The following is a 13,559-nucleotide window of genomic DNA, read 5'->3' as shown; positions in this document are numbered from 1 at the left end:
GCCCCCAGTTTTGCTCACTCTTGGCTGGAGGTTAACTCTAGGTCTTAGGGAAAGCCTGCCTTTCCTAGAGGCTGTTCACCCAGTTCTTAGTCTGTGGACTTCCTCCATGTCAAGCCAGGAGTGTCTGTCAGGGCAGCTGAAATCTACTGCATTGGAAGAACTCAGTATCATATACATGACTTTCCTGCCAATGGCACATCCTGCACCCAGTCATGAGGCAACATCACCTGATCCCAAACTGAAGACAAAGCTACAAAACTGACATGTACCATTCAACAACTTAAATGTCAGCAACAAGTTAGAAGCACAGCAAGACTCAGGAACTGTCCCAGACTAGAGGAGACTAAAGAAACAGGACCACTGGACACAATGAATTATGGATTTAAAAACAGCCCCAAGCTAGGTTTTATTTTGGTTATAAAGGGCATTGTTGAAATAATTAGCAAATTATGAATAAGTTTTGTAGATTACATATTAGCATTTAACACAATTTGATGTTTTTGATTTTGGTCTTAATGCTATAGTTACATAAGGTAATTTTGTTTTTAGGAAATACAAGCATTTTGTCATAAAGAGGTATCATGTATCCAATTCACAAATGGTTGAGAGAAAATTATCTTTGTTATATACTTATATTTATCTAGAAAGACAAGAGGACACGGGTTAAAGCAAAGCTAGTAAAATGTTAACATTTTAGGAATGTTTTCTAGGAATTCTTTGTACTAACATTACAAAACATCTAAGAAGTTAGAAATTATCAGAATAGAATATTTCTAAGAGAAACATAAAATTTTAAAATCAATAAGTAACATTACACTCAATAAAATAAGCCATAGATCTATATAGATACTATTAATTGAATAAAGGGAAAGTTGGATGAGGCATAGGGATATATGTAACAGTCTCAAATTATCTTCATATAAAATGCTAAATAACTACAAAGAGTAAAGGCAACATTACAGAACAGAAACCCCAAAGGCACCACCTTTAGTGATCAATGCTAACATCATCAGTAATGGGCTTCAAAGAGAAAGTCACAGAAGCATTTCTACAGTACTCTTGCCAAATAACATGTAATCTGGTTCCAGACATAAAAATACAGAAGAGTATATCTGAGGCACATTATATGAGCATTCTTCCTTATCAGATTCACAATCATGAAGGTCAAGGAAGAGACTGAGGAATGTTTGACTTGAAGGAGTCAACAAAATGCGACAATTGGGTACATTTCATGAATCTGCATGGTATACAGTTGTTATGAAGCACATTATTAGGAAAGTAGCAAAACTGGAAAGAATCTGATGATGGTAGAATATATTATAATAGAATGTATTAGTATTAATGTATCATTTACGAAAGCTGTATTGTATTTTTGTAGCATATTCTGGATTGTAGGAAATACTAAAGTAATCATGAATGGTGGTGTATGTCAGCAATTTAATTCCAAATGGTTCAGAGTGGAAATGTTTCTTATACTAGAGCCTGGAACTTTTCTTGAATATTAATCGTATTTACAAAACATCAAAATTGTATAAATGAACAAAGAGAAAATGTAAAAACCCCTAAGCGCATTTTGTTTATCACCAGGAAAGGGATATATGTTAATGCATAAACCATTAAAAGTATGTAAGTTTGATGACAGTATAATAATTGTAATACTTTAAAGTAGTACTGGCCCACCAAAATGCTGTCTGTCTAAAACTCTAGGTCCATATGTGGTGATACAATTTGTATCATACAAAGAATTTATCATTAATATTATATTTAGATACATGGAGGTAATATTGATCCCTTGATTGTTTAAGTGCCTTTTAAATATCTGGCATTTAGACAGTTTGATGACATTAATATCTGAGATACTAGTTCACACTTGTACTTCGAATTTAGTGATACATGCAAAGAAATTTCAAATATTCTATCATTCCCTCACATATCTATGTGACAAACATATTTTCCTTAATATTTTCCCCTTAAAACTTCTGTGTATTCCTGTGATGCTTCCCAAGGTAGATCTTTTCTTGGCTTATCAGTAGATCATAAGGCAGAAGTTCTAGTGGGTCAAGAACAAATTCTGTAGCAAGTGGAAAGAAAAATAATTATATTCTTCATCTAAAACACTTCATAGTTAACTAAGCAAGAATTAGTAAACAAAAACTTAATAACTGTTCCATGTTAATATAGTGAAAACCATGTGTGCATGACAACAAGGTAACTCTGAAATATAATTTGCCCAGAGTTGCACACTGAATTATCAATGTGGATGAGGGTCAGACTTTAGGTTTTCCACCCTGCATTCAGGAATTCAACAGCCTTATGTTAAAGCATTTGGCAAGCTCTGAGTGACAAGATGGAGATGAAGAAAGCCATCATCATCTTCATCTTGTCACCAATCAGACCCCCTAAGTTTAAAAACACAAGGACAGGATACTTCCTTAGAGTGGTGGGTGCTATAAGAGGTATAAAACAAGGGCACTATTGGAACACAGAAGTGACTTCTGTCCCCATTTTAGGTCAATAGTTTTTGGGTTGAGGTGATACCTGAAGGATAAAAAAGAAGTATGACAGAGAGAGAGAAGAGGTGCCTGCAAAGAGTGAGAGGTGAGGAATACAAGTATCACAGCATGACTTGAAGCTAGAGCAGAGGGGCAGAGTAGGGTGTGTGCAAGAGATAAGCTGAAGGACCTGAGGAGCATTCAATTGGTTTGGATATCTGAATTCCTTGCTAGGGAAGCTGGAACTTTTCTTGAGAGAAAAACCAATGACAGAGTCAATGTCAGGGCATTTGAAATGCTTGACCAAAGTGTTCCTAGATGAGTCTGGGTTTTGGCCACAACCAGATAGAAGTGGGTGATGCCTTTGTTTTCATAGTGGTGGCAGAAGTGAAAAAGAAAGTCAATCCAGAAAAAGGTATGTACAGAGAGTCTGAGCCTTACAGGCCATGAATGTGAGTAAATGATAAATGAGTTTATTCTTCATTGGTATTTTTCTTCCAAAATTTTCATTTGATGTTTGTTTTTAAGAAAAACAATTGAATTCACATAGAAATTTATTCACCAATCCAAGGAAAGCCATGCCATCTGCTGTGTATTTTGTTTTTCAGAAATCCACTAATAAATCCAAATTCAACCATAGTTTGGCAACATACCTGCATTAGCTTTTCTAGATAAGGCCTCTGGCCAACTTCTCATTCATCTGAAATAAGGCAATTATTATTTACATTGCTTAGTTTAAACAGATTATCATGAATGTGATACATTACTTAGAAAATGTAGCTTTTTCAAAAGAACTTTAAGGGACTAGAACTAAGTTGTAGATGGCTTAAAATAATCACACAAACAAAATAAAAGTCCACTTATCTTAAGTTTATATAGAGAATATGTATGTACAATGCTGTTAAACTTCCGAGTCCACACTGGTCTATTAAATGTAAGTCATTTCAGATGGTGCTGCTTTAGCTAACTAAAGGGCAACAATTCGACTCCTATTTTTAGATGGCAATAGAGTGTGATTCTTAGCAAAACTCTGCCCTTTAGAAACTTCTTATCAAATTTTTCACTTCAATGTCATTTTCCTTAAAATAAATTTTCCATTATCTACTTTCAGAAAATTAAACTTTTAACATCCTCTCAGTGCTATCAAATTTTCAGCCCATTAAATTAAATACATATGTGAAGAAAGAGGTATTATCATAGCCTCATGTGAAAATCTGGTCAAAGTTTCAAAATATTGTTATGTGGAATATGACTAAACATCTTTTATTAACATGGTACACAAAGATTCCAGAAAATTCTATTGAGAGACAGAATAATGCCACGTGCTATATGGCACATGCCTGTAATTCCCAGTGACCCAGGAGGCTGAAGCAGGAGGATGGCAAGTTTGAGGCCAGCCACAAAACAAAAATTATAAAGGAGTAGGAATGTTGCTGGGGGTGGGGTAGAGCATCCCTGAGTTCAATCACTATACACACACACACACACACACACACACTCACACACACACAAACAGCACATGCAGTATAAATATTACTTAGAGCCAGTTTAAACTTATGTTTCTTTGATTTGTGACTTTCCAGATTTGTAAACAATATGTAGCTGTTTAACTGTAACTGATTTCTTCCCTGGATTTGGGACCAAAGTTTTTGAAACATTTTGCTAATTACACTTACATGTTTACAAACATGTAGAAAAGCTTCAAACTGTACCCCATCTAGACTGTTCTTCATAAAAACATTCTATTCTCTTACTGATTCCTCAAACAAGGTTCAAAAAGTAAGAGAATACTGAACATACTAAGTACTTTGAGGTGATAAAAATACTGTGATGTCTAAAGCCTTATACAGTTTAAATGTGAAGGTAAGTAATTGGACTGACATGGTTCTCAGGCTTGTCTTCTCATTTTCAAAATGAAATGACTTGAATACTGACTTTGGGTGAATTATAGTCATAGATATTAGTGGAATGTATAATGATATAGTAAACCATGCAGATAAAATAATTTGATCAACCTTCTTCCTCAGTATCTTTCCTTTCCCTCTCCTCCCTTCCCCATTGAAGGCATTCTGCAGGGATGACAGAGACCTGACTTTGCATCTTGATAAAACAGTGCTTTTTTACTCCTGTTAAAGTCTGCCTGCATTGGCAAACTAATGCTCTGCAAGGATATCTAGAGGAAGTACTAGAGTAACTTTCAAGTATTCTTCAACCTATTTATAAGCACTAAAAAATAAACATGTCTTTCTCCCAGGAAAATTAATGGAAAATGTTCCCCTCCCCCCAAAATATTCCTTTGCATTGTGTCTCCATTTACACATTCATTCATCAATGTCTTATTAAATGATACACTGCCTGATATTTTCTGGTATGAACAAATGAGACATCTTGTATTTATATCATCTTTAACAATTTACAGAAATATTTCACAATTTTTTTTGGTGCATAATGTTCCAATTTCATGGTTGAGAGAGACTTCAATCCTGGGCCTTTCAGGTTTTTTTTTTTTCAGAAAAATATTCATGTAACCCAACAAGCTGATGGACAAAAAAATATCAGCTAGCTAGGATCTTAAAATTACGTACTAAAAGTTATGTAATTTGTTCCCCATTTCAGCACCTTTTACTACATGGATTTTTATAAATCTTAGATTTGCTCTTCTCTTGATTTCACTAGAATGCAAAGGCAAAAGAAAACATCAAATTGAGGCTTGATTTAACATAGACCTTCATGCACTATTTTTCTGTGAGTTAAGAAGATCATGAAAACTCCTTCAGAGCTCCAAACCAAGGTTTATTCATTTCAAATACTCAATTTAATCAAAAAATCTACTTTAAGTTAAAAGACAGTTAAAAATATCATTTAACTTGAATAAAGTTAACAAGTGTCTTTTAAAAATATGACCTCCAGATACTTTACAAAAATTGAAAATCTGTTTGTAATTCATTATAGTTATAGATTATCATGACCTTCAGTTAATATTCATAAGTCAACTAAACAACTCAGTATTTCAACAAAGTCAAAACAAGACAAATCAGAAATCTGAAACCCAAAAGATAAACAAAGCATAACTCACCTCAGCCAGATAGTCCTCAAGGGTTTGACATGAAGGCTGTGGGTTGGAAGTAGCACCTGCTATGTTTCCTCCCAGGTTAAAACTTCTGTTGTGTACCCAGTTGTCCCTTTTAAGTCTGACACAAGGACACCCTGGGACTGGCCTCCCACAGTGAACACAGGGTATACAACCTCTCCGTGTTCTCACTGGGAATCTGGTACTAAACTCTGGAAGCCTCCTACTGATTCTGTGAGGATTTCAAAAGGCAAATTCTTGGTATTTCTTTTTTTTCCCTCTAAAACCACTTGCATTAAAAAAATGCCATAGGAATAAATAGAATTTCTCAGTGAAAAGAATCTTAACATTGAAAATCCATCAAAATAGAGTAGGGCATATAATTATAGGTTTTATAGAGTTCTGAAGATATATCCATATTTCTTGGGGCCTCCTAACAAGAAATTCAAACAATACATGTGGAGAGTAATGGCAGGCAGAGATGTGTGACTTAAAGGGTAACACTTCTGCCTTCTTGAAAGGCTCTCCTTCAGGGTTTCTTGAGGACACCATTAGAAATACTGGTATTTAAACAGTAACTGTGTGAGATGATGGATACCTTAGTTTATTTGACTACAAAGACATTTCACTCTGCTAAATTGTATTAAAGCATCATGTACTCCTTAAACATATACAACTCGAAAATAAGAGTGAAGCTAAACTAGAAATACTTGTATTATTAGACCAACTTAAGAATTGAAAAACCATCCCTTAAAGATATTTTCAAGCATTTGCTCTCACCATCTACATATTCTAACTATCACCTGGAGAAATCAAGCATTGGGCACTGAGAAATATTTCACAGCAACAACCACAGGGGCAAAACAAGATAGCTGAGTTGATGATTAAGAATTCAAGGCAATCAGCTCATAATTTTGTTACTGAGATATCAGAGGTGGGACCTGTCAATTCTCATTTTAATTGCCCCCCAACACTGACCATGGAATTATTTTTAACCACATTGCAAAGTAAACTTCCTTTGAGCCCTGTGATATTCTCTCCCTGTATCAAAAGTAGACCTTATGTAGAGAGGAAACACTGCAAAAATCATTTTGTCTCTAGGTAACATCTGGGGTAAAATCAAGTGTCACAATAAAAAATGGTTAATTTACCGAGTATCAGAATGTGCTAAGACAGTAGAACTAGCAAACCAGTATACTTAGGGTTTAAGTTGAACACTTTCAATCAATAATTAAATTTTTTACTATTCTATGTAAAGAAAGGCCTGTAAGTAACTTGGTCACAATGTAACTGTCGGAATTATAAAGCTTCAAAAGTGCTGAGGTGAAAGTCTGGTAGAAATAGAAAATAGGAGAGAAAGCCATACAGACACAAAAAAGTGTGAGGGATATAAACTTCCTTGACCAATATTTCAAAAGTAAGTTCATTTAATAAAATTGCTTCTGAAAATTGTATTGTCTGATTAGATTTTGCATCCTACTAATCTCATTTTCCTTTCTCACTAAAGTTATGCATTGGAGACAAATTAAGGAGATTAAGCTATTTTCTGTTGGTGTACATGTGGACATACTTCTGGATTTTGTGTTCTTCTACACAGAGTTCATTATATTCTTACCTTGGTGTCTTATCAGAAATTTCATTTTTAATTTCAGACACTTGAGATTCTAGCGTTTCAATTCTGAATTGCATCAACTTCATTAATGAAACCTTATTATTTTCATTTGAAGCTCTATCAAATGTCTAAAGGAAATTGAAAGAACATATTTAAAAAATAATTTTATAGTAGATGAACACAATATCTTTATTTTAATTTTATATGGTGCTGAGGATTGAACCCTGTGCCTCACATGTGCTAGGTACTCCAGGTGTAAATGACATGTTTTTAAAAATAATTATTATCAAAATAATTATTTGTATATTTTGTTACTTTAATTTAGAATCAATAACTCAGAGAGCAATTTTAAACATGTGGACAAAAGATGGTGGGGTTTTATCATCAAAGTCAATTGCTTTTTTTTTTTTTCCTATTCTTTGGGGTTGGAACCCAGGGCCTTGCAAAGGCTACACAAACTACCACTGAAGTAGGACCTCAGCCATGAATCATTCTCATATTAGCATCAGTAATGTGAAAAATAAAAAAGTATAAAATCATTTAATAATTGAAAAAAATTCAGGAGAATGGTATACTCTGACTTCACATTTTTTTTTGTTTCCCGCTAATTTTCTTATTTAATACAACTACCCTTAAATATTGAATGTAGATGACCCACATAAAATGGAAATTTCCAAAATAAAATTTTCAGTGAAATTAATTAAAACACATTACAGATAAATAAAATAACCTCTGAAAATGGAGATGCTTGTTTTTGGTTTTTCTCTAAAATCTCTCTTGTTCTTTGTTCAACCTCCCATCTATGAGGCTCTCCTTGACCATTTTTTATTTTATTGTCCTGCACATAAATTTTGAGGTTCGCTACATCTTCTTCCAACTTCTTTTGATTCTTTTGTATTTTTTCACATGTATATTGTAGGCTTTCCAAAGCAACTTCAAATTGTTCATCCAAATGTGAATATTTTGAAGCTGTAGCTTCTAGTTTTATATTGAGATTATCGACCTGCATGAATAAAACAATAGTGTTTCATAATAAAAGAAGCATCTTGAGAATATTTGAGCACAAATTTGTCCAACAAATCCCAGTAAGTTTGCCTTTTCAAAGATCTACACTCTCTGTTTTGGATAGAGGTACCAGACATGATGGAAACATTTGTATGCCTTTATAATCTGTTTAAATTAAAAAAAAAAACACTGAGTTTTCCCATTATTTAAAAATTAACCTGAAATTTGAGAAAAGCATAATAGCCTTTCTGTGCAAGTTTTCTAGAAATTCATTTAATAATTACACATAGATTCTGTATCCAATCATAGAAATGATTTAATCTGCATGGTACACCATGGCAATGGAGGTAGCACTAAAAAAATCCTAGTTAACAGAAAAAAAAATCAACACATGTGAGGATTGATGTATAATTCTCAGCATTCTTGAGGGTAGTTGAGTAGTTTTTTTTTTTTTAATAAACCACTGATTGAACCCAGGAGTGCTTAACCACTAAGCTATATTTTCACTTCTTTTTGAGACAGGGACTTGCTAAGTTGCTTAGGGCCTTACTAAGTTTCTGAGACTGGCCTTAAACTTGTGATCTTCCTGCCTTATTCTTCCAAGTCACTGGATTGCAAGTGAGAAAACATGCATGATATTACAAAAAATGTAAAAATAAAACTCAGAATTTATAAAAAATGCACTATAAAGTGTAATAAAATTAATTATAATAAAAATACAAATAACACTGTCCACTGACGTTTTTATCCTTAAACATTTAACATAATTGAAACAGGTGCAGATCAATGGTTGACAAATACAATCAATACATACTTTACAATTGATTTGATCTAGTTTCTTCTTCAAAACCTGTGCCTTATATTCTTCTTCAAGGTGTTTACTGGATGAATGTTCTAGTGAAGCCTCTTGCATAGGTTGCTCTGTCAGGTTACCAGCCAGTTCTTGTGGAAGTTGTCTCACAGCTACCTGAGGAGATATGTCTGTTAAAGATTTTGTAAATAACTTCACTTTTTGTTAATAATGTTTAAAACTGAAATATTATCATTAATTCATCTTCTTTTCCTCATGTGTTAATTCTGTTTATTTCTGAATTCTAACAAGGACATGGAAGGTGCTTTCTTCCTGCCTAGTTACTATCATATCCCTTAGACAATAGATTCAGCCCTGTATCCACTTCACATTTGATGAAATGCATTACAACCTGCCGAATTCTCAAACAGAAATGGTTATGCAGGTCTGATAGGAGTAGTGAAAGCTGTACAGAAAATCATCCCTTTTTAAACAGAGACTCTACTAAAAAACTGAGCTCTAACCATATTCAATCCTCTGTGTGAATTCAATAGATTCCCACCTCCTAAAATAGTGGGGTCCCACTCAACCTGACCTTTACCTTCTTCACTCCTTCAACTCCTTCAACTCTCTCCCCTCCTCACCCCATTCTTACTGTACAAAAATCTACTTGTTTAAATGGGAATTTAAATTAGTTTGTTGAAAATGGGAATTCAATGCCAAATTAATGAATCAGGGAGCTGCAATTATCTTTGTACTAGAATAGTTCCTATCTGTTACATGATAGCAATTGAACCTTGAAATGAAAAGTATTAGCAAGTTATCTGTGAAGATAGGCAATAAATTTCAGAGTCAGCAGGAAAATTAAATCCACATCAGTTTAGCTGCAATGCATTGCATTTGTCCCAAATTATATTAATGATAGTAGATTCTTTTATAGTGTTGGAAGGAGATGAGAACAAAAAAATGAGCCAGTTATTTTCAGAATTAAGTCAAACTTATGTGAATAAAATCAAATTACCAGTTAGAAATGTATAAAATGCAGTGAAGGAAGTCTATTAAAAACTACATCATCTACATTTCACTTCAGCTTGGAAACTTGGAATGGATTATTAAAGTAACCCAGTTAATTTAATCTAGATATGAGTATTTCCATTTATCTGTTTCATCATGGTCTTAGAAAGTATGGCAATATGAAGACTTTCAAGTTAGTATTGAGGGCTGGAGTGTAGGCCTGGTGTTAGAATATGGGCATAGATTGCACAAGACCATGGATTCCATCCCCAACAGCAAAAACAGATATTGTTTCAGCGATGGTTATTCTGTATTATTAATATCAGCATATCTCTACTAAAAATCTATGACTTATCCTCTTGAAATTTTATCTCTATGTAAAGAAATAATTCCTGGTAAATACACAATGTCTTTACTCAAAATAAAGCATCTGCAGTTCTAAAGCTTTAAATGTTTTTTCCATTTTTAAATGTTAAAATCAGTTTCACATAAGGTGAAACTTTTTGCTTTTAATTGGCCCACATTTTACTATTCATCAGATAGGGTGTGTTACTTTAAAACATGTATACAATGTGTAACCATCATTGGCAGATTTATTACTTCAAACATGAATCATTTCATTGTGTTGGAAGTCAGGTTTGCCATCATCAAATTTCACTGAATTCTCCTTCAAACACAATCCATATATTTTGCTTAATACTTACTTTTCTCTCAGAGTTCTTTTTATATTCATCTGATTTTTCTTTTAAGTGACAATTTCTAGTCATTAACTCCATACGTCTGTTTTGTGACTTGTGACTGGAGTTTTCATCCTCATCCTGAATTAGTTTTGTGGTATCCGGTTGCTCTTGGGTAGAAAGGAGCAAGGCTTCTTTATCACCAACTTTGTTGCAAAAGTCATGGAACTCCTGTCTTAGAAATATAATTTCACTTTCCATTTGAGATAATCTCTCATCTATAGGTTCCAGTTCTTTGTAGTTTTGACTCTGTTCATTTTGATACGTGTGCTTCATTTCATTCATTTGGCACTGATTTTGTTTTAGGTCTCTTTGTACCCGGTTCAATACCACAGTCACTTTTCTAAGATCACGCCTTGTTTGAATATAGAAGCCTTTTTCTTGGACTCTGAATTTTATTCCAGGCTTGGAAAACTTTGGGGACTGAATCAGCCTCCTAACATTTCTTTTTGATATTTTTAAATTCCCCTTGTCCTCTAAATCAGGGCACCCATCTCTTGCTCTCTGGGAAAGAAGTTCTTGTTCTCTTTGTGATGTCTGACTTTCATCACAAGGGTGTGGAGCAACAGCCTGACTGGCAGGGTATGATTTGGCTTCTGTTTCCTGTCTTTCAGTGTTTTGTTCTTTATTTTTCAGGTTAATATTTAGCTTTGTAATTTCAGTTTTCAGAGAATTAATCTGTTTATTATATTGCAATGTTGTTTTCCTAAATGTTTCCTCCATTAATTTGATTTTCCTATGAAGGTCATGACACTCTGCTCTTGAAACATCAAGATATTTCTTTTTGTCTTCCTCATGCTGACATTTCATTTGGTTCATTTCCAGACTCAGCATATCACATTTATCCTTCAACATGTGGAATTCATGCAAGGGTACTTTCTCTGTTTCATTCCTGGTAGAAACCTAAGGAAAATCAAGGAGACCTTTAGCTAGCACTCAATGAAATTAGATGTCACTATTACCTCTGAAACTAAAGTTTTAACATTTACATTTATGCAATGAAAGGGTTGCAATACATGGATATCCAACTGGAGAAAAATTAGATGTGAATTTCAGAGCTTAGAGAAGAAAAACTTTCTAAGAGTTCACAAGGTGTATTGAAGAAAATCAATCTATGAGTGTAAAAAATGATAATTTTGTAGAATTTCAAAACTGAAGAAGCCTTTTTCTAAATTACAACAGATTGAAGACATCAGGTAAATGATTAGGAACTTTGACCATGTTAAAGCATTAAGTTTGTGGGCTGGGTTTGTGGATCAATAGTAGAGTGCTTGCCTTGCATGGGTGAGCCACTGGGCTCAATCCTAGGCACCACACATAAATAAATGAATAAAATAAAGGTCCTTCAACAACTAAAATAAATAAATTAATAAATAAAGTTTGCACTCTGATACTGATACCTCATGTATACAGCCACCCAATCCATAATAAGGGCCTTAGCTCTACACACATTTGGACAGATGAAATTTCCCAAAGTTCTTTAAGTTCCCTATTTCTGAAAATATTCTATATGTATTCTATTTTTTCAACATTTTTGCAATCAATTCTTATAATTGTAGCTATTGGTAAATGATAAATCCAGGCATTGTACTTAATTAAGCATTTTACATACACCAATTAACTTTTTATCACAATCTTAAACAAGGAATAATATAAATGTAAGCAAGCTGCTTCTAGTGCTCTTCCATCAAACTAGTCATTTCTCTGCTGTAAAAATAAAAACACAAAAGAAGGTTTGTGTTTTGTAATATTAATCATAAATAAGATCCTATTAGGTGTGTTCTCAGAAAATCATGAGATAGATTGTTTGCTGCTCATTAAGATTTGTTTCTTTTTTTGTAAAGTCTGGAACAAGAGTAAATGTGAAATAAAGGAAATGAACTGATCTCATTTATCAGGGATGACATCCTTATCAATTACTAAGTAAAATATTATGAAATATCATAGTCTCCAAAAGTTTTTTTTTTGTACTGAAATAGGAGATTACTTGGAGAAAACTGTTTCTCTTCTCCTACATGAGGAAATGCTATCTTAACTAGGGTCTCTTCGGGCTATGCTTTGCCTGCTTACTGAATGGTGGGAATAATAAGCTAACCTCCATATTAATATACCAAGAGGGTGAAATCACTGCCCCAAACTAGAACGTTATGTTAGTAACAAGGGTTTTGAGATTATGAAAGTCATCAATTCCTATGAAAATTATTATGGAAATTATTATTGGATGTGGCCAATGTGAAAGTCACTATTGGACTGCTGCTGACAAATGGAGTTGAATTAAGAGCATTAATTAGGCCAATGTGACCAAAATGCCACGCTCAACCCCAGAATAAAAATAGACATATATGGCTTTAAAATTATCTATGCTTTTCCACAATGGATCTAGATAGTGTTCTATGTATGTTCACAGATGCATGCAACACATTCGCACAAAGAGACAAGCACTTGAAAACAACACAAATTAGTTCAAGAAAAAAATTTTATTTTTTGCCATGCCTCTCTCCTTTTATTTGCAAAGATGATTTGACAGAATTCTATCTTATAAATTCTGACATTATATTCTTAAGAATATATTGCCTCTGGGAGTCCTTAAGTTTGGCTAACACCTACAGATTCATTTCAGTAAGGTATTGGTATTAGCAGTGGGGAGAAAGTCTAAAATCTTAATCAAGAGCAGTATCTGCAAATTAAAAAAAACTATTAAAAACAAGGAATCTCTTAAACTATGCAGACCTTTATCTCAAATAAATTACTCAAATTTTAACTGTAAAAATGACAGGTAAATTTGTCACATAGAAAAAATTATCTTTAAAACATAAAACAGAATTATAAAAAACAATTT

General features: G+C 33.5%; 1 protein-coding gene across 5 annotated transcripts in view; it reads right to left on the bottom strand.

The window, feature by feature from the left end:
* Window positions 1-374: 374 nt before the first annotated feature.
* The window catches only part of LOC144364821 (ankyrin repeat domain-containing protein 26-like), a 44,460-nt gene continuing 31,275 nt past the window's right edge, over window positions 375-13,559 (bottom strand). For all 5 annotated transcript variants that reach the window (XM_078015575.1, XM_078015578.1, XM_078015579.1 and 2 more), the window contains exons 14-19: window positions 10,688-11,623; window positions 8,994-9,146; window positions 7,905-8,177; window positions 5,569-7,302; window positions 3,146-3,192; window positions 375-2,071 (exon numbers count right to left, since the gene is read on the bottom strand). In XM_078015575.1, coding sequence (XP_077871701.1) covers window positions 7,174-7,302; window positions 7,905-8,177; window positions 8,994-9,146; window positions 10,688-11,623 — 1,491 coding nt within the window. In that variant the 3' untranslated portion in view covers window positions 375-2,071; window positions 3,146-3,192; window positions 5,569-7,173. The remainder of the gene's footprint in view (window positions 2,072-3,145; window positions 3,193-5,568; window positions 7,303-7,904; window positions 8,178-8,993; window positions 9,147-10,687; window positions 11,624-13,559) is intronic.

This window comes from Ictidomys tridecemlineatus, chromosome 6, assembly GCF_052094955.1.
Source record: "Ictidomys tridecemlineatus isolate mIctTri1 chromosome 6, mIctTri1.hap1, whole genome shotgun sequence".
Taxonomy (NCBI): Eukaryota; Metazoa; Chordata; class Mammalia; order Rodentia; family Sciuridae; genus Ictidomys; species Ictidomys tridecemlineatus.
Note: the sequence above shows the minus strand (reverse complement) of the source record. Positions and strands in the feature narration are given on the sequence as shown.